The sequence below is a fragment of the Thermobia domestica genome, chromosome 8, assembly GCF_964235325.1.
Source record: "Thermobia domestica chromosome 8, izTheDome1.hap1.1, whole genome shotgun sequence".
NCBI classification, from domain to species: domain Eukaryota; kingdom Metazoa; phylum Arthropoda; class Insecta; order Zygentoma; family Lepismatidae; genus Thermobia; species Thermobia domestica.
The window spans coordinates 11,608,543-11,629,990 of NC_137461.1; the positions used below are offsets into that span (position 1 = coordinate 11,608,543).

Genomic DNA, 21,448 nt, shown 5'->3' on the forward strand with positions numbered 1-21,448 from the left:
GTCACATAATTAGGAAGAAGGCTACTGGATCTGAAAGGTCGAGCGAACGAAGAAGGTGTCCACTGGAAGGCCGAAATTAAAAATGAATGAACATATTATTATCAGTGTACCGCATGTAGTTACGAGTTTATTTATGATACAAATGAATGGTATTTTGGAATTAAACATAATAATTCTTAACAGCAAGAGAGAGGTTAAAAAACGGAATCATTGTCAAGTATGCATACGTATTACTTATATAAATATAAGTTATTAAACTGCAAACTTTGGAGCAAAATAATACAAATAATTTTAAAAGATGCTAATTTAAAATGCTGGTTGCAGTTTTAAATTTTGAGTTTGTTGAAGATGACAGGTTTACTTGAATAATTAGGTGAGAATGATCTACATTACAAACATTTTAAATATATAACGAATTTAGACCTTTAGGTGCTATTCTAGTTTAACAGTACTGAGTCATATTCATAAACTTTTTATTTCTCTTGGTATGAAATGCATTGTTACTGAGTTTGAAAGTGTTTATTTAGAAAAGAGTTTAGAGCTTCCTTATGTGAAGATTAACTTTAGGGATATGAGTGTAAAATAAGTCTGTATGCCGTATGAAATGTATGCTATAAGACGTATAGCATAAAGTCTACAGGGCATTAGTGCTGTATCGCTGGAGCAATTTGAAAATCGAAAAAGAAAGTAGGAAAGTGTACTGGATTAGGTTATAATTGGTTGGAATACATTAACTTACTTTAGATTACTTTACACTAGGGGTGCAGTATTACTATACAGATCCATAGTATAAGTAGTAGTAGGGGCATGAACGGGTTAGAAGTTTCGCAGAAGTTGGTTGGGTTCTGTTCTTGACATGAAATGGGTCAATTAATTACTTGTCCAAATTTTTCTGCACATTTTACAAACTATGGATTCTTGTAGTGAACCAAATGTACCTCCGCCAAATAGTCCACTTCCAACTCCACATACAGTGCCACTTACATAAAAAACCAACATATACAACCACTTAACTTCACTATTCCTCTTATCTGACTTTCACTAATTTTTCCTCACCGCCTGAAACAAATTCCCCAATTGTCCCGGTAAATTTAATAAAATTTGACCGGAGATTCAAAAGTTAACCAGAGAATATTGCATAAAATAAGAACCTACTCAAAAACTAAGAGTTGTTGCAGTTCACGTAGAGATAGTTGTATAATGTACGGAAGAAATATCTTGTTTTTGAAAGAACAATGTATAAGTACTCGAAATAGCCTATATCGGTATCTTGTCTCTCATATGTACCGTAAGTTATACATATCAAATACAAAGTAGTTTTCTTTCTTTTTACCACGTCATAGCCTATACCATAAGTAATGCACAATGGGGTTAACTGCTATACAATTACAGTGCCCAAAGTAATTAGAAAATTGTGGCTAAGCTATGCCACACGTAAGACGTGTTTCGTTTTCGGCCATATGAACTATTTTTCCACAATCAATGTTTATCCAAATTATGATTATGCGAATAGCTACAATCTCTGACTCTCCTTCTTCCTAAGGACGTATCCCGTGGGTACTGCTTAATCCCCCTATTGCGTTCCTGCTCTTATTTGCTTAGATAACACTCGTGCTATAGTGGCCACTTACCAGAAGTTGATTAGTGCTTTCTACACTTCTCCTTTGTTGAAAAAGTCAATACGCTTTATTTGTACTCATAACGTGTACGTCTTCCTAACGTTAATCTAAACCCATTAATGCAGGTTCTCATTTAAGAGACACTGAGTAACACAATAAGAGAAATATACGATCAGATTTAAAATTGTATTATGATTCTAATTATGAATACACTAGAAACACAAACTAACTTGTGTTAGGTGGCCACTCAAAAGCACGAATTTTATCTAATCAAACCAGCAAAGGAGTACAAAAGGGAGATTTGCGCGGGGCACGGCCGTTGGTTGGGGGCGTGACAGCGACAGTGTGTATATTAATAAACCAGCATTAATAGAAAACACTTTTTGTGGCATAAGAAAACAGATGCCTTGCGGATGTCACAGCTTCATGACACTTGTATACTGCCTTTACAAAACACCTCACTCCATCATGCTTTCCTTATGTATGACATATCCTTATACCATATATCCTTATGAATTTCGTATGTGTACCTTATAAACATGTGAGAGGCAAGATCCAAATATATTTTTATTACTTATTCAATACTGTTGTGGAATTTAGTAAGAATTTCGTTTCGTGCATTTTACAAATTTATGCAAACCTAAGAAAGGATAGCACTGTCTGGCTAACGCTTACTCCCTTTAATGCGCTCCTGCTCTAATTTGCTTAGATAAAAGTTGACATAGTGGCCACTTACCACAAGTTGTTTCAAATTTTTATAAATGGATTCTATTTACAAACACTGAAACATAATACATGAAAATCAAATTAGAATACCGTAGAAAATCCTTTATGTATGACCCGCATTCCAGTTCTGTACTAGATATTATGTGTTAGAGTGATATTTTACAAGTTATTTTTATAACAGAAAAATTAATTTAAAAATACATTATTATAAATGTAACTAGAAATTTCTGTTGCTTTCTGTGGAGGTCTGTATTCAATTCTCCCTCACACCGTAAGTTGAATGCGAATGGGGATAAAGCGGAAGCAGGTTTTGGTGATGGTATATCCAACATACTACTTTTTTTGGCTGCTCAGTTATACCGTGAACTTTCGTTCGAACAGAGTGAATGAACATGAGACCTCCGCAGACCGTCTTCAGGAAGTGTATGTTGTACGAGTTCAAAATGGTTTCAAACGCAGTTGCAACGGGGCGGAAGATATGCGAGTCCTTTGGTGAGGGTGCCGTGACTATGTGGACAATGCAGCGATAGTTTATCAAGTTTAAACACGGTGACGAAACACTCGAAGGCGCACAACGTGCTCGAAGACCAACACATGTGCAAAATGAAGATCTCCAGACAGCAATTGAAGCAAACAGTGACCAGACATGTGAGTAACTGGGACTACAATTCAGTGTGAGTAGACAAAAAACATTCGGAGGGACCTCCATCAACTTGGGAAGCACTACAAGTTAAGCCTATAGTCTCACATGATTTGACTCCGAGCGAGAAGGCAACGCGAGCAGATGCCTTTGTTTCTTTGCTGTCTCGTCTGAACGAGGAGGTATTTCTGGACAGGGCGTTGACATGTGATGAGAAGTGGATCCTGTACGAAGCTCCATAGCGCCGTAATAATTAGCTTCCAATGAACCGGTTCCAAAACAGCCGAAACTAGCACTGCACCAGAAGTAGGTCATTCTGTGTGTTTGGTGGACTTTTGGCGACATCGTGCATCGGAAACTACTACAGCTGGTCAGAGCATCAATGCAACTATGTCCTGTCAGTAGGTACACCATGTTCTAGGAAAACTTAAAACTCTGAATAATGCACTTCGCTGAATAGTGTGAATCGCAAGAAGATCCTCTTACAGGACAACGTTAAGACTAGAGTGACTCGGAATACCACACTACGTCTTGGATTAGAAACACTATTGCATCCGCCATACTCCCCAGAAATTGCACGGTCCCTTTATCACATGTTCCATTCCTTGGACAAGCAGCTTAGAGGACGCCAATTTTAATGCCTAGTAGAGGTGCAAAATGCATTTGATACTTTCTTTGCTTCACGGCCTACCACGTTCTGCCGCGATGGAACAAATGGCCTTCCAGAACGTTGGCAGAAGGTAGTAAATGCTAATTAGAACTATCGGGAACGTCTTAAGTGACGTATAGGTATTCGAAAACAATCGCTGAAAAAGCGCTAGGAACTTTTTCGGTTACCGTTATATTTTTGTGAATTACACTTGTCCGTTCGTCAGGGGCGTTTTTCCGCTAAGGCACGCTAGGTCTGTGCCTAGGGCGCAACAAATTGGAGGGAGAAAAAGGAGGAAAAAACTAAAATACGTTGGTGCAGCAAACGTCATTTCCATTCCAGTTGAGCTACCTTTTTACAAACTAAATGGAAATGTGATACGTGTAATTTTACTTTTGTTAATCGAAAATAGGTTTATATTACTTGATAAATAAGAATGCTTAAGGAGAGTTTTCTGAGGATAAGTGAGGGATGAATACAAACTATTAACTGTACTAACATTAGGAAAGCTACATGTTTTCTATTCTGCTATTAGCAGACAAAAGCCGGGATTGTGGAAATGATTCACTGTACACTTTTTAATCCTAAAATTTTACGAGAAACCAATAAATACAACCTCTGTACATTTAAAACTTCTAGTTTGTCACTTAATGTGATAAACTGAACATCTACATGATGAAATAATAATAAGCATAAAACAAAAATTATACTTTTGATGAGTTCAATGTATTACTAAAAGCGTGCCCAATAAATTTCAATCTCCTGTACGTACATGGTATTATCTTGTCGAACCAACCGAACCAAAACTGGCAAGGTAATAACAGAAGGAGGGGTACTCTGGAAACAATGGGGGCATAACAATTGGAAGTGCCTAGGGTGCCGGGGACGTCATAAAGGACCCTGTCCTTCGTAGCATTATTTTGGAAATTTATTCAACAATGGAGTTCCTATGAATGCTTTTAACGAAGTGTGATTGAATATATTACAAAGAATGCAACTAAAGTATTGTCAATCTACAGCCTGTTCAGAACGTTGCACTTCCCGTAGTATGCAAAACCAGAACTTTTGAACCATAACTGTGAAAGAAGTGAAACTGTCACAGCAGAGGCCCTGCCTTTATTTAGATATTTTGGAGATTCAAACCATTCTGAAGCGGATCGATATTCGTCCTTACAAATGCCAGAAACGTAAGAAGGTAACGATATTTTCCACGACGTGAAAAAAAATTACGAATCGTAAACAACAAAGGCACAAAACTTTGACGGCAAAATTAGACATGATCATGGTGTGAGGTAAATGAAAAAAGGCCGGTACTACAGGCGGGTATCCAGAAATGTTCAATGGGGGCTGAACGTTTTTGGGCCAAAAAATACAACTTAGGCCTATTTCTGTGTGTGTGTGTTCAACATAAATCCAGAGATGAAGTAATTCCCTTGTTGGAAGTGTTTCTTGGTGCGTGTTTGTGTGTATGTGGTTGTGTTGGCTGCATGTCAACGAGGATGAATCATTGTGTTCTAGATATGCTGCCTTTAATTCTGCATTTCGACAGTAGACGTTAGGTCTCTTATCTCTATAAATACAATAAATAACTACCCTCGTTGGGGGGCTCGAGCCTTTAGAGCCCGCCCCTAAATACGCCACTGCGGTATTATGGCATAACAGAGCAACACTCACGATCGACAGGAAGTGAACACCTGCAGCTAGTCACCAGATATTCGCATTCTCACGAGTGAACTAACTCACGTAAACCAGTTTGATGTCTTCGCCACATTAATTACTGGTGACACAGTGACAAAATCCCTTCTTGCATCACGTAAAAATTTCAACTGAGAAGCCGGTGTAAGAGTTCTTTTACACCAATCATCCTGAGTCAGAATTCTTCCTTACATTGCCACACATGACAAACGCCGGGAGGATAGGTAACATAAAGGCCCCTTTCTTCTTCTCCCATTTCTTCATTTCTCAATTTCCCAGGCACTCCGATCGCCGATTGACATAATCTCTCATACGCAACTGGCTAAAATAGACATAAATGTGGAGATCTCAGAAACTTAACTCCTCATCTCGAATTCCTAAAAGAGTCTATTAGCAGTAGTTGTAACCATATGCGAGAGAAACGTGATTTTTGTACAATTCTCATAAAGAATAATTAATTATATTGCAAAATGCAGGATGATTCTTGGTGTACAGTACGAACGGCAATCTAACGAATCGCACTAAAGCAAATTAGAAAAATTACACTGAAAGCTTTTTTCATTAATGCGGTTGTCATTGTTATTATATATTAAGGTTTGTAATTCTGGGGCTGAGAGGTAAACTATGACAAGTCACTTTTGTGAAGAAATTGAGTTATCGTATGGTTTCTTACTTCCATTAGTGTGAGGGACACTAGGAAAGGTTTGAAATGTGGACAACGGGAACGCAGAAAGTGAACAATTTTTGGTCAATAAACAATAGCCGCAATTCAATAAAATATTTTCTTTGAAACACTGTTTCGCTTCTCCTGTGACATTACTATTTTATGACATACTATTTTACTTCTCAGGCCTAGAATTATTCCTGTTTATACCTGGATAACAATAAAGAAAAATGTTTCAGATATTAATATATAAAATCAATTGCTTCCTTTTTAAGACGTACGTCCCACGTAACGCTTCTAGGCTAAAGAAAATTATTTATTAATGCACTGGATGGCTCTGAAATTGATTTTTGTGTTCTCTAGTCAGAACCGAACCCATTACCACGAGCATCAAATGCATATGCGGTAACCACTTATGCAGTGAAACTGGCTAATAAATTAGCGTTTCCGTTATGTTAGTAAATAAAACACGACATATTTATATAGCCAGTATGCGAATTCATTGCGAGACGCCAGAGACTTATCGGGTCATTATAAAAATCAGTCCCGGCTAGAAGAAAATACATCCTGGCAGGGATAGCTTTTCCCTTTTAGTAAACAAGAGTACTAAAGTTAGGATCAAATGTTATTAAGAAGGTTGGTGTATCTAAACCTCTTTATAAAATGTATTAACGAATCATGCTGACAAACTGGAACAGATTATTTCTTACATCGAAGTTAAGATAAATCCACATAGTTCTGTGGAGAAAAGTATATAGTTACAGATCTAGGGCCGTCCTAAATCGTGATAAAACTAAACTTCAGCACGCGCTATCTCGATTTAATAAATATCAAATAAATAAATAAATAAATAAAAATAGATCATGGAGTGGCAGTGTATATGAGCGTAAAGCAAGCTGTATATACGTAAACATACATATTTCATCAATTGAAGTGCAATGGATTCCGTTGCTTCCAATAACATTTTCAGATATGCTCTGATTTCTAGGTGGGTCTAAGGTAGACAGTTGGTAAGCCTTGACAACAGTGATCAATGAATATTTGAACTGGAATTCGAAAGTATTAGAGAATACCAGCACTATGGTTCCTCGTGTTCGGAGTAATACTTGCTGAGGTGTTTTGTTTCGTGGTTATAAATGAAAAGAAATTTTTTAAAAAAGTAAAACATACCGGGGAAAAATACATCGCAGTACACATTCTGAACACGAAGAACTTTAAAGCTAGCTTTTCCTAACATTTCGGACACCCCTCTGAAGCATTACAGGTCCTCTGGTGTCATGGTTTGCAATTTGTCTTCTTTAGCTCCCCATGAAATCTGAGTGTGTCTGAGAAGTCTGTTTAGAAAATGTCTAGTAATTATTTCCTGTATGAAATACCTTGCACGTCTATTAGACATTCGCCAAATACGCATTTTTGATGCATACGTATAACTTCCTAAAAGGTCACATGAACCAACACTGAACGTGTAGTCGAAATAATATATGTTTAATTTTACCTGTTCAATGATACCGGATAGCCATACATTTGAAACTTCTCCCCACAAATCCATATGACTTTTATCTCTTATTTTGATGTGAGGAATCATGTCTTACAGTATGTCAGTATAGTTCACTAATACTCTGTATATTTACCCTCTACGCGTATCCGTCTGTGCGAAGGATGGAGTGTTTAAAGACATAGCGGTAGATCACGATGCAGAGTGTCAAAAAGTATTAATTGCATTCGATTACGGAGACAATATTAAAAACAATAGATAAAAAATAGGGTCTTTAACATTGATCATTACAGACAAAAATTAGTAAAATATTGCGCTAAGTTTTTTTAACAATTGGTTAGTCTTAGAAATTCGAAAATGTTACAAATCTACTTCAACTTCCGGCTAGAATATTTTTCTACATGAAAGAAAGGTGACAAGGAACACGAGAATCATTCTAAGAATAGGTAGCGTCTTATATTATTATTATTTATTAAACAAGAAGTTTTCGATATCAACTACTTACGGTTTTAACACCAATGACCCTAAAATAAGAACCGTAAATGATAGCCAGAAACAGTGTGATGAAATCAATTAAGTGTCCTGAAAATACGTTCGACCTCCATAATCATATTTGTACTATACCCGAGTGTAGCATGAATCAATTACTTCTAATATGAACGTCAATCGTTATAGCGAGAAAAGGTATTCAGTAAGAAATTAAGCGTACCATCAACTGATGTGACTTTCAATAGTTACAGAATGTTTTGGCCTACTCTTCAAGTGTCGCTGCCTGTGTGAACAGTTTTTATACCTTATATAATATATACATATCTGAGTAAAATACCTAATGCATATAAAAGATAATAACTCAATTTGTATATTTGCTACAAACGTTAATATGATCCCCAAGCGGGTGAAATGGAATAAGTTAGGAATAATCTGAAACATCTGATGTAGTTGAATCCTTAGTTTTCGTCGTCGCTGAAATGAATAGTTTAATCCCCGATGCCGTACTCTAGTAATAAGGCAGTGTTATGATCAAGTGCGAGAGATATCAAGCAATGTAGACTACGTTTATTAAAGGAACTGAGGATTTCTGGGTTCTCTACGTAGATTGGTGATAGTCTCGATGGCATTTTAAACCACGTTTATGCAAGTGTGTGTATGTTAACTGCTCGGGAATTATGTGAAGAATTAACGAGGGCCGCTGAAGGCATTATCTATTCTCAGATAATTCAATGATACCTGTTATGCTCTCACTGTTCTTATAAAGTTTGAGAAAATTCCGTAATTAACTCACCCAAAGCATTAATTACATTTGACCACTCTGAGGGAAATGGTTTATACCAGACTATAGAGATGTTAATGAAATTGTGATGTGTCACATATGATCAAATCGTTGGTGCTATTAACAAGATACTTTTAGTTTTGATTCACATCACTAGCTGTCCTCATACTGGAGGTAAGAATAAAGTTGGGTGAAAATAAAAACATCTCAACTCTGTGTAATACGTTAAGATATTTACGTTGTATATCAGATGAGGTGTCGATGCACAATTCTTAAACAGAAAAATAAATTACTAATTATTCTCAAGAACGGTTAAATTGTATCTATTTTATCGTGGCGTATATAAGTCGTTGACCAGGTAATGGCGACTGCTTTGAAACAAATGCACAATATGAGAATTAAATCTGTCATATCTGTAGTTTTTTCTGGAGAAGAAACACTTGTGAACCAAAGCTTTAACAACAACTCAAATTATTAATATAAACTTTAATATAAAAAAAAATACGAAAGACGTGTTGAATCGACTAAATATAACATAAAACTTTGCAAGCGGAGGCAAAGAAACATAACCTAACCTGACTAAAGAGCAATCGTTTACCGCATAGTTTTCGCGGTTCATTGGTCAAAGCACTTGCTTGACTAATAATCCGTAGGTTCTTGGTTCGAATCCACATCGGGTAATTTTTTTTACTTTAGGATTTTTGATGGCTCTTGCACGGCGATGGCAAAACTTTTATTATATTGAGATATTTGAATACTCGTATGTTTTAATACCTGAACTATCAAATCTTCAGGAATAATTATGAAATAATAATAATTGTTATTATCTCGTAGAAGATTAAAAGCTAGGAGCTAATTACCGCTGAGGTCATTACATTACAAGCAGAAACGTGACATATGGCAAGAATATTTCGGTTTTGACTAGTGTTGCCCACGAGAAGAGGAATATCTCATCTCGTTACTGAAACAACACAAACAAATTCGAGACGAGAATGAACATTTTACATTTTAGACAGGACAACGTTAACACAAATTATTGTCTCTGTTTGGACAAGAGAAGCGAGACGAGGTGAAAAGTATCGTAAACATTTCTCGTTTTGTCTCGATTCTCCAAATAGTGTTTGTCCATTCTTTAAGTAACAATTGCTCTGTAGACTGAATCATAAAAGCTATAGGTTATTTTGTTACTTTGTATTTCAGAGCTCATTGAATTATGGTCTGTGTAGCTATTTTTGTAGCAAAGCTTTTATAATTACTTCTGCATATCCTAAAAATTAGTTTATTATTTCCCTTAGTGTTGAGTGATATTCAGTTATTTTTTACCGTTATTTTCTTTAAAACATACAGTAGAATACTTTCTACATGAAACTTTAGTGGAACACTTTAGTTTAAAATTTGGGTAGTTGCAGAGGTGTGTCTTGAAGGTACGGAACACCTTTTAAGTAAGTTTTGTCAAATTTTATGGCACATTTTAAACTATTATTATTATTAATGTTATTATTATTATTATTATTATTATTATTATTATTATTATTATTATTATTATTATTATTATTATTATTATTATTATTATTGACATGTGAATTTTATGGTTCACCCTGTTCCATACAGCTCCTGTGTAGTAGCCATTGTGCTGGACAAACACCGTGTGTGTAGGCTTTCTTCCGCTTTCTTTATTCCAAAATTTCTTTCATTCTCATCATCGTCGTTTTCTGTAGCTTAGCCAACATAACCATTATGTAAAATAAATTTCGTTATGGTTCTTCTGAGTTCCGTAGCCCTACTTTCTACATGAAATTTCCTTCGAAACATTTCGTTTAAAATTTAGCTAGCTGTAAGGACGTATGCAGAGGGTACGACATGATGATCCTGACGATTCTCTCCAATTCCGACAATTTTGTAACTCTTGCCTAACGCTAGGAGCGATTTTACAGAGTTTAATATAATCTGCCTCATACGGAATTTATCTTCTGTTATTATTATTATTATTATTATTATTATTATTATTATTATTATTATTATTATTATTATTAATATTATTATTATTATTATTACTGAATGCTTGAGACCTCAATATTACGTTTTATTAAAATGCAAATAAGCATCCTGAAGTTCTAAAAACTGAAAACAATTTTTTCACTCTTTTTAAGGATGAATTGCCTTATAAGAGATATTTTGGAAAAAAAGAAGGGGAAAGAAGTGACAGCTACAGGGCAACACGACAATCAAACCTTCGGATTCCGTAACAGAAACTAAGTAGAAATTGTTTTCAAAACGATACATAGTAACGCCCTTTCTTTGGGTAAAAGACTTTGGATTATGTATACGTTATATTGATATTTTAACAAAATATGCATACAAATAAAAAGAATAGTTCCTATTTACAAATTTTGTTTGAACAGTTATATGGAACGTGTTGGAAATAACAATCGGAAATATTATTCTTATTTCTAGGAAGAACTTAAAAACAATTCCACAATGAAAGAATAACATTTCAGACACGTTAATGAATCGTATCTTATGTATTCATGAATTGTTTGCTAACCACGATGTTTTCAGAAAGTACGAATAGATATTGTAGACTGTGTTGTCATAGTCTCAGAATTACCGCTGTGAAGGAAGTCGGTTCAACTCTAACTTGTAAGACCGAGAGAAATTGATTATTTTTCATCTTAATATACGTCAGAAATATCAACGTTGTAAAAGATTTTTTTTATTTTCCCACAGAGAATCAATCCGCGGACCCCTAAATAACGAAACGAATGCTCCAGCTACTACCCTAAGACTGCTGTGTGAAGTAAGAGTCAAGAAACACTACTGTATGTAGCTAATTGCACACGTTTAGGATTCCAATATTTTATTAACGATGAAATACTGATTTTGGTTGTGATAAAATACTATAGTCGAGAGAATTCAAATTTAAATTTAAAAAGATTTACAAACACGTAAGAACATGAAGGAGAAAGTTGTCTTAAGAGTAATTCGAATCCTTAACCTGGAGCCTTGGGCCATTCTTTTCCTCATTCACCGAAAGTACCTCCAAGAGTTCTCTCTATTATATTCGGTTATTCTCGTTTTACAGTTATTTCCAGTAACCTTGATGGACAGGGACACGAACATAGATACATCGAGGATATTTAAAATTTCAAAGGCTCTCCCTTCGGTAATCGAAACTGAGGCACCACCTACTAAATTATCTGATGGGTGGGGTATTTGGTTCCTTCCCAATGCAAGTAAGCTTGAGACGGAGAACATCGTGCTCGTGGGTTTTCTCGGAACACTCCCACTTTCTCATTCCACTAGTTCGTACATCGTAATTCACTTTTAAAATCATAGTCTTCCTCAATCTAACAGACATGATTCCGGGATATTAAACGTAGATATTATATTTTTAAGCTGTTACCCAAACCAATAAGAACCGAAAAACAGATATAGTTTCTTTTGCTCATTAACGTGTTTTCACAAAAAAAAATTATAGGGGAAAAACATGTTGAATAGAAATTTCATTTAAAAGTGAAACAGCAGACTCATAATAAATTAACCTAGAACGAAACGATTACATATCGTTTGGAACTTTTCCAAAATATATACTGATATTCTGAAAAGTGGCAATATAAGGTCTGTATTTAAAAAAAATCCGAACCAAACTGGGTTCGTTTTCTAAAATAGACGGACACATTCTGTTTGAAGCTCAAACCGAAACCAAACCAGTTAAAAGAGTTTTGAATTAATGAAAACTTGACCCAAAACCCACCACACACCGTAACCCTCGACCGACTGACCTAACCTATAGCTTTTATGATTCAGTCTACAGAGCAATTGTTACTTAAAGAATGGACATACACTATTTCGAGAATCAAGACAAGACAAGAAATGTTTACGATACTTTTAATCTCGTCTCGATTCTCATGTCCAAAGCAATACGATAATTTGAGTTAGCCTTGTCCCGTCTCGATTATAAAATGTTCATTCTTGTCTCGATTTTTTTTTGTGTTGTTTCAGTAACGAGATGAGAAATACCTCTTCTCGTGGCCAACATTAAACAAAACCGAAATATTCTTGCCATATGTCACGTTTCTGCTTGTAATGGTATGACCTGAGCGATAATTAGGTCCTGGCTTTTAATCTCCTATGAGATAATAATAATTATTATTGGTTTGTTATTATTACTATTATCATTCCTGAATGTTTGATAGTTCAAGTATTGAAACAACTGATTATTCAAATATCTGAATGTAATAAAATTTATGCCATCGCCGATCAATCTCCATCAAAAATCCTTTTAAAAAATGCCAGACGTGCATTACTGTTCATTAGCCTAGACCACTGTACCACTATCACTAAGCGGTAAACAATTCGTCTTTAGTCTGATTACGGTATGTTTCTTTGCCTCCACTTGCAAAGTTATATGTTATATTTCTTCGATTGAAAACGTCTTTCGTACTTGTTTTATGATGATGTAAGTGAATAACCTTCGTAAAGTTTATATTAATAACTTGAGTTGTTAAACCTTTCGTTCACAAGTTTGTTTCTTCTCCACACAAAACTACAGATATGATAGATTTAATTCTCATACTGTGCTTTTGTTTCAAAGCAGTCGCCATTACCTGGTCAAAGACTTATGTCCGCCATGATACCAAAAATTGTCACGAATCAGAATTCTAATCGCTCTTGATTCGATTCAACATGACTTTTTTCATCTTTTGGTTCTCGCATCTCGAGGTTTAATCCTTTCCCAAACGTATTTCGTGTCTTGCAGTAGTATTTATTTTGTTATATTTAGGTTCTTTGCTTTTCTCCTTGTAATATAAAGAATAGTAAGCTGTTTGAAAGGCATACTTGAAATTTTATTTTTCATCCAGTCTTATCTCAACACAATTCTTATGTTTTGCAAAAAAAAAAAGTAATATGTGTACTTAAAAATGTTCTTGCTGATTTTGACTTTCCATTGAGACTTTTGATTTTGAGAGTAAACGACATGATGCGTGTACTTCGGGAGTTAATCTGACCACTGACCTTTAATAATACAGGCATGTTGCTCATATATAGCAGCCATAGCTCGTCCAGTATTCAAAACTAATGTATTGAAGCAGCTTTTTGGCGTTTGTTTATAGCATGAATTTGATGTGGATCTATCATCTGCCGTATCAAGTTGCCTCAATAGCATGTATTAGAGTAGAATGCCGTGAATGAACAATTCGCCAGCCATTCGTTATAGAAATTCCCGTCGGAACCTTTCGGAGAAACCCCGCAGCTTGTGACCATATGGGTTGGATGACGAAGCCCTGAAAGCAACCATGGTGAATAATATTCTAACGTGTGGTGAACTTGCAGAAATGTTACGTGTTTTCGCTGAAAAAGACAGACTACATTTGCATGGCTTAGAGAATAGATACAAGTTAAAAAAAAGTGGGTGCCGTACATTGTCTGTAGCCCACAAGGAGCAACTAGAGTCATCCTTTTTCTCTAAAGACACTTTTTTTTTTTTTTTTTTTTTTTGCTGTCTCATTGGTTGAAAAATTATATTTGGTATAACATTCTCAAGGGTACCAGACTTGTTTTTCACCATGTGACCCAGTTCCTCACAACTCAAGACCACCTCTGTACTCACGAAGTGTTCCGATCTGTGCATGGTGTTATTCCAAGGAAGTGGTTAGTTACCAACTCCTTCCACCTGGTCAGACCATCGCTGCTAACATCTACTCTCAGTAGTTGCAAAGTGTGCACCGTGCATTGCAGCAGAACGAGCTGGTATTGGTGATGCACAACAGTTTCCAGCCACATGTGGCAAAGAGAACCCGAGAGACCCTTCAGCAACTTGACTGGGAGACACTATGATATTCACATTTTTCACTGGACCTCCGTCTACAAATTGTCGCCTTATTCATTCCCTTCACAACTACTATCTGCGGGTGATCGTTCTCAAATGAGCGAGACTTGCGAAACACAGTCACGGATTCTTTGCATCCAAAACCAACATCCTGTTGTCCCTATACACAGCCTTCTTTGACCACTTGCTTACTGTGGAGAAAAAGTGTATCAGCTATGAACAATCCCAAACACACCAGACATTGGTTGTCGCCTCGTATTTTGTTCCTCACACTTTTGCATCAGCCACGAAATGTTATGCTCTATAAGTAGTGAAATTGTCGGCATGTAGTGCATTACGAACAGCTTCCACCTGGTCAGACTATCACTGGTAACCTCTATACTCAGAAGTTGAAAAGAGTGCCCCATACGTTGCAGCGGATTCTTAGCATCCAAAATCGCCGACCTTTATCGTCAGCGGATTGTAAAGCTGCAGGAAAATTGCCAAAAGTTGATAGTGATAACTTCAAGAGTTAAAGGAACTTACGATCCACAGTATTGCTCTTAATTTATCATTGCTCTAGACTGGCAAAAACTTTTTGATTATCTTGCCTTTACTATTCCAGCATCGACGATGTTCATAATTAGGAAGTCATCTTATGTAGTATCTGTGCTTTGCAAAAATATGTACATGCCTTAGGTGTTGTTATAGTAAAGTGTACTTCCAGGCTTGACAAAAGAAAACCAGTATTCGCTGCTGAGTAAACCTAAATAATGGTCTATGTAGTGTCCTGCCTTTTTTTGAAAAGACAAAAAAAAAAACTGAAAAAATAAATTCTAATAATGTTTCTTGTTTTGTCTCCAAATAAAACAAATCTTTTACTATTAGCTGAACCGTAGTAAAATATATGGAAGTATGATTACCAGGCTTTCGGTAAGATCAGATCCATCAAAGCAACTGAGAATTGTCCTAAAACATTGTAGAGGAGTAAAGTATATATAATGTCAAGCCCAATTTTCCCTGAAATGAAGAAAAACCAGGAAAAAACAGAACGCCTATATAATTTTTGACTTTCATTGTGGCTTACGTATTGATTTATAATAATTGTGAAAAAATGGCAGTAGTTGCAAGAAAAAACAATCATCTAGTGAAAATTCAGAGAGATATGCTTTGATCGATCATCTCTATTCACCAACCAGGGTGTGCACGCATTTCCTTAGAATCAACTTGAAGTTTCTACACCTTACTGAGTAGAATTGACGTAACTATTATAAATACATAAAAAGCAGAGAATAGTGTACCTGAGTAAACATTTTACTTACGAAATAGCAAAATAAAGCGTAATCCACTTTGCAAAAAGATTGAAACTTGTTGTGGATACGTTTAACGGTATAACGTCTGGTCAAGTGTGTATTAGGGCTGTTTGATCCGGCGTTTCCAGGCTAAGTTGTACGCTTTTCGCGCATGCTTTACTATGGGATATCGGTAAAAGGACCGTTAGATTTCTACGAAACATCGAACAATCCTCGTGTCCATTAAAAGACGCAGACTACCAGACTGGCATACATTATATATATATATCTATATATATATCTATATCTATATATATCTATATCTATCTATCTATCTATCTATCTATATATATATATATATATATATATATATATATATATATATATATATATATATATATATATATATATATATACAGAGTGAATCAAAAGTCTGGACACGGTAGAATAAATCGAGAACTTCAAATCGAAAAACCAAAAAACACGTGTTTAGTAATATTTAAAAAGCTATCTGATGAAACCAAACTCGACCCTCTAGACCCACCCCCTGGGGGCTGGGGTGGGGTCAACTTTGAAATTTGAAACGGAAACCCCAATTTTTGATTGCAGATTTGGATTCTACGGCCAAAACTATGTAAGGTTTCATCAACACTTTTTCGTCGATGCATTATATGGCGCCATAATCGGCGAAAGTAAATTAACTATTTGGGGTGAAAAAGAAAGACATTTTGCTGTTAGACCGAGAATCGTTACCAACAGATCCGTCACCGTTAATGACCTACCACTTATAAACGAATCGCTCAGGTGAACGTCGCTTTAACATGTGAATGAAGGAACGAGCAATGCCATCCCAATGTCGCAATCCCATGTCACGTGCCACTAAACGTGTTATAATTCACACATCCATACGTTGCATGTAAGAGAAAACAATAATGAAACGAATAACATACACACACACACTCACACACAGGTATCACTTCTTGTACAAATGCTCCACTATAATGCCCAAATTACAGGTTACGCCTTTAACCTTTGTCATGTCTATCCCGAACGAAAGTTCGATCAACGTACTTAAGGGGACTCCATGCCACGAAAATGAAATGAAATTTTTGAGTTTTAGGTCCCACGATTTTGCCGGTTAGGCTAAAGGAGACGGTGATTATGAGAGAGATTAATGAAATGGTGGAATTAAGAAAGTGGGAGGAAACGGGAGATCCCGAGAAAACCCACGCACACGGTGTTTGTCCACCACAAAGTTCATTTGGCGGGAGCAGGTTTTGAGCCCAGGACCCTAAGCACCAGAGGTGAACGCTCTACCACTGAGCCACCGTGGCCCCATCCATGCCACGAAATTAAGGTGGTACCATACATATGTATTGAAATGTGCACTCTGTTCACACAATGCTCTTTAGTGATAACTCCTTTAGTTTTGAAATTATATTGGAACGACAGAATCTAATCTTGTCTAGGGTCCGATGTGATCAATTTATTGATGACACATTAATAATGTCGTATTTACGATTTTGTTTCCGGAGGGGCTTTGCTAACTTTCGGGGGGAAGCTTTGCCTGGAAATGTGAAAGTTCTGCAAGATATTTCATTTACTTTACTATACTAAGTAATATTTCGGGGGGCTTAAGCCCGGAAGCCACCCCTAAATACGCCACTGCACATTATAGACATTTAAAAATTAAAGTATGAAAGGATTAAAAATAAAAATAAAACATACTACTACAGACTACTACCCTTTACAGACTACTACTACTATCACTACTACTACAACTAATGCTACAGTTCCTATTACTACTACTGCTACTACTACTACTACTACTACAACTACTAGCAGACAATAATATAATATACTATAATAATAATAATAATAATAAGGAGAAGAAGAAGAGAAAGAAGAAGAAGTAAAGAAAGAATTCAATAATAATTTCACCCATCTAAAACTATGCGAGACTGCGAGCGGTCTCGTGAGTGGCAGTCTGACTATTCGCAAAAGTGAGGAGAACTGGTGGCGAAAATCATGATGCCGTCGCTTCGGGGGACGACGTCGTGCCACTGCTGGGCCAAGACAACCGTCTGTCTCATAGCTGCCGTTCCTGAACAGCGGCGGGGCCGTCATGGTGTTCGCTGCCAAGCCGACAAATAGGCAGCCGCATTTGAACCAGCACTAGCACATCCTTTTCGCTGCTGTCACCCAATAATCGACGACGGTCGGACAAACTTCGTCGGCAATTGTTCATGGGGAACGTCTCGGTTCCAAAACCTAATAGAGGTTCGAATCTCACTTTCAACTGTAGGTCCCATCTCTCTCGTTCCACTGCGGAAAAGGAACGATAAACACCCTAACAAACCCAATAGTCACACATTTTCTTTCGTTTTTTGATCACATGTATACTTCTTTCATCACGTCCACAGCATTGAAGCTAATTAAAGTTCATATAGGAAGTTCTCCTGATTTCGCCATTACAGCGCCACGTCACACAGCGACAACGATGTTTCGACTAAATCTTATACAGGTTTGTGCGCAGAATCCGACTCTGCAATAAGAAATAAAAGCTTCCATTTCAAATCTTTTAGCTAACCTCACGTAGCGGTAGGGTGCGGTATCGTGTTTAGTACCATTGAATAACTTTGTTGATCCGACGCGTATTTCTCAAAATACTGCACCTTGTACAGACGGTCGGAGCTAATATCAAGCTCATAAACGAAGAGGGGAGCATCTAATTTCGCCGATTACAGCATGATATCACACATCGACGAAAAAGTTTTGATTATACCTTACATTATTTGAGATGCAGTCTCCGAATCTTCAATAAAACATTGGAGTTCCCATTTGAAAAATCAATGCCCCCCACTCCTTTCCAGAAGGTGGGGGGCGGAGAGTTGCGTTTGATATCATCGGATAGCTTCTTGAAACATATTAAATACGTGTTTATGCGCTTTTATGATCAGAAGTGTATTTCTCCAGTTACTCTACCATGGCCAAACTTTTGGTTCACTCGTTATTTCAAACATAAATTAGCTTGACAGTTACAGGCTATTTTTGATAATTTCACACCATTCGAACATTTGCACGTTATAGGGCCAATTCCACACTATCCTGAAATCTTTTAATCGTCAGATAAGATAACACTGGTCGCAGTGGTCATGTGTTATTTTGTGTAAGATGAGATCTACTACCACGACAAGGTTGGATCATTCCGATAATTTATCTTTATCAGAGAATGGTACAATCAACCCTAATGAATGTCATATTTTAGCGATTAGAAAACAGTTATATCAATACATTTTCATCTTAGACACAGAAGTCAAAAAACACCATAGTGCAATAAGCACATACTTCAATAGCTATACTTTTCTTCAATTTTCCTTTTACTTTTAATTGTTTTATTTTTTGTCCTCTACTCGCCGCTTTTGAATTTTCTGGTTTGCAACACTGATACTGCCCGAAGCCCGAATGAAGAAGGCGTGCCTTTCTCTGTGTCTTCTGTCTGTGTGTAGTGTACTTCTATCCAGTGACGAGAAGGAACAGAGAAGTGAACCAGTGACACTGAACGAGAACAGAGGTCGGAAATACTACTAAGCTTTTGAACGAAATGGGAGTATTTAGGGGCCATTTATTTTCCCCGATTACTGCGCCATGTTATGCATCGACGGAAAAGTGTTGATGAAACTTTACATAGTTTGGGCCGTAGAATCCAGATCTGCAATCCAAAATTGGGGTTTCCATTAGAAATTTCAAAATTGACCCCACTCCAACCCCCAGGGAGTGGGTCTAGAGGGTCAAGTTTGGTTTCATCAGATAGATCTTTTAATATTACTAAACACATGTTTTTTTTATTTTTCGATCCGAAGTTAAGTTCTCGATTTATTCCACCGTGTCCAGACTTTTGTTTCACTCTGTATATATATGACGTACATGGGTCATTAAATGTGTAGATTGTCAAAATGGACTTTTTCAAAAGTTACTAAAAAGTAACAAAAAGTAGTTTGAGTTAATATTAGAACAGTTATAACTATTATGTTTTGTCATAATGGTATATTTCTATCTTACATTTTCAGATCAATTTTGTGAAAACATTTGGAAACCCAAGCATTTTATCATCTAGTTGGCAAATAACCCAAAAATTAACATGGATACTAAGCCATCTTTCTTGACACTATTATCTGTTATTATGTGGAAGAATTGTATTGTTCGCTGTAGACATTGGTGTGTAACAATCGTCGATATTTCGCTTCCCATTTTTTTAGGGGTATGGAAATTGACAAAGAAGAAAGTAGAAATAGCGAAAAGGGAAATACGCTTTTCAGAAGGTTACTCTCAAGGAACTCATTACGGTGAAGTACTTAACGCTGTTGGACATATTGCTAAGAGATTTGTGAGAGATACTACTAATGGTTTGTATTCCTTTAATCAGTAATTGTAAAATTTTTGTAGTTATTGAAATGAAGCTATTTTGCAATATGCATATTTGCTGTACTTATTTAACACAGCTATGAATTTTGCCGCTAGTATCTTCAGTGATTCAGAAACTAAAATATGTAGATATTAGAGAAAGTAATTATATTTCCAAAGCATATTAGAAATAGTTCCTCGCCTTATAACACTATGGTAGGTATAATAAGATGACAGTTACCAATGCTATCAATTACGTATAATTGTAACACAACACACTTAAGATAAAATGCATTTAATAAGTATCATAACAATTATTTCATCAGTATTTAAATTTTATTTATCGACATTACATAAACCATACTTTATTCACGTATTTATTACTGCACAACGGGAGTCCAATTTAATAAACGTGTCAACAACTCAGAAACAATAAATTTGGAAACGGTATTTCCTGTCACTGTAATGGATATTAGAAGAAAAAATATATAACATTTGGAAATTGGCGCGCTTTGGGCTTTGTGTGCGATATAGTGAATGTATTCGAGTTGCGTATTTTATGGTTGGTAATTTTTAGAGGAAAATATAGTAGATAGTTTTATTTTTACATAGAGTGTTTGGACAAAACAATCTAAAACATTTGCTAAAGTGTGAAAATGTTAAGTAGCATGGTGTGGGGCCTCCTTTTGCGTCCAAAACAGCTTGGGTCCAACGTGGAATGGACGTATACAGCTCTTGAATCGTAGGGTGTGAAGATATGTACCATTGTTCCTTCAAAATATGCTCCAGTTCCTTAAGGGATGCTGGTGGAGGGTAATGAGACCGAACACGCCTCTCCAACGCAGACCACAATGGCTCAATGATGTTCACATCTGCTGGTTGTGGGATCCAGGGGAAGTGTGATAGCTCCTGGTCAAGCTCCTTCAAGCATGATTTCACCGTTTTCGGAGCGTGACAGTGCAAATCATCTTGGTAGATGTCATCACAATCAGCGAACAATATTTGGGCCATGGGTAGAAGCTGATCCCCCAAAATGGCCTCGTACGCCTTAGCATTTATCATTCCACGAAAGACTATGATTGGACCAGCAGAAAATCACAATATCACTGCTCAGACTGCAATTAACATATCACCCTCGTGCTTTACAGTTGGGAGTAGAAAGTCTGTATCATAATCCTGCGACGG

The 21,448-nt window shown here is 36.4% G+C and overlaps 1 protein-coding gene across 1 annotated transcript in view; it reads left to right on the plus strand.

The window, feature by feature from the left end:
- Positions 1 to 21,448, plus strand: part of LOC145691550 (uncharacterized) — a 41,653-nt gene continuing 20,205 nt past the window's right edge. The window contains exons 1-2 of the mRNA XM_081766957.1: positions 1 to 373; positions 19,930 to 20,265. Of these exons, the coding sequence (XP_081623083.1) occupies positions 20,001 to 20,265 (265 nt within the window). The 5' untranslated portion in view covers positions 1 to 373; positions 19,930 to 20,000. The remainder of the gene's footprint in view (positions 374 to 19,929; positions 20,266 to 21,448) is intronic.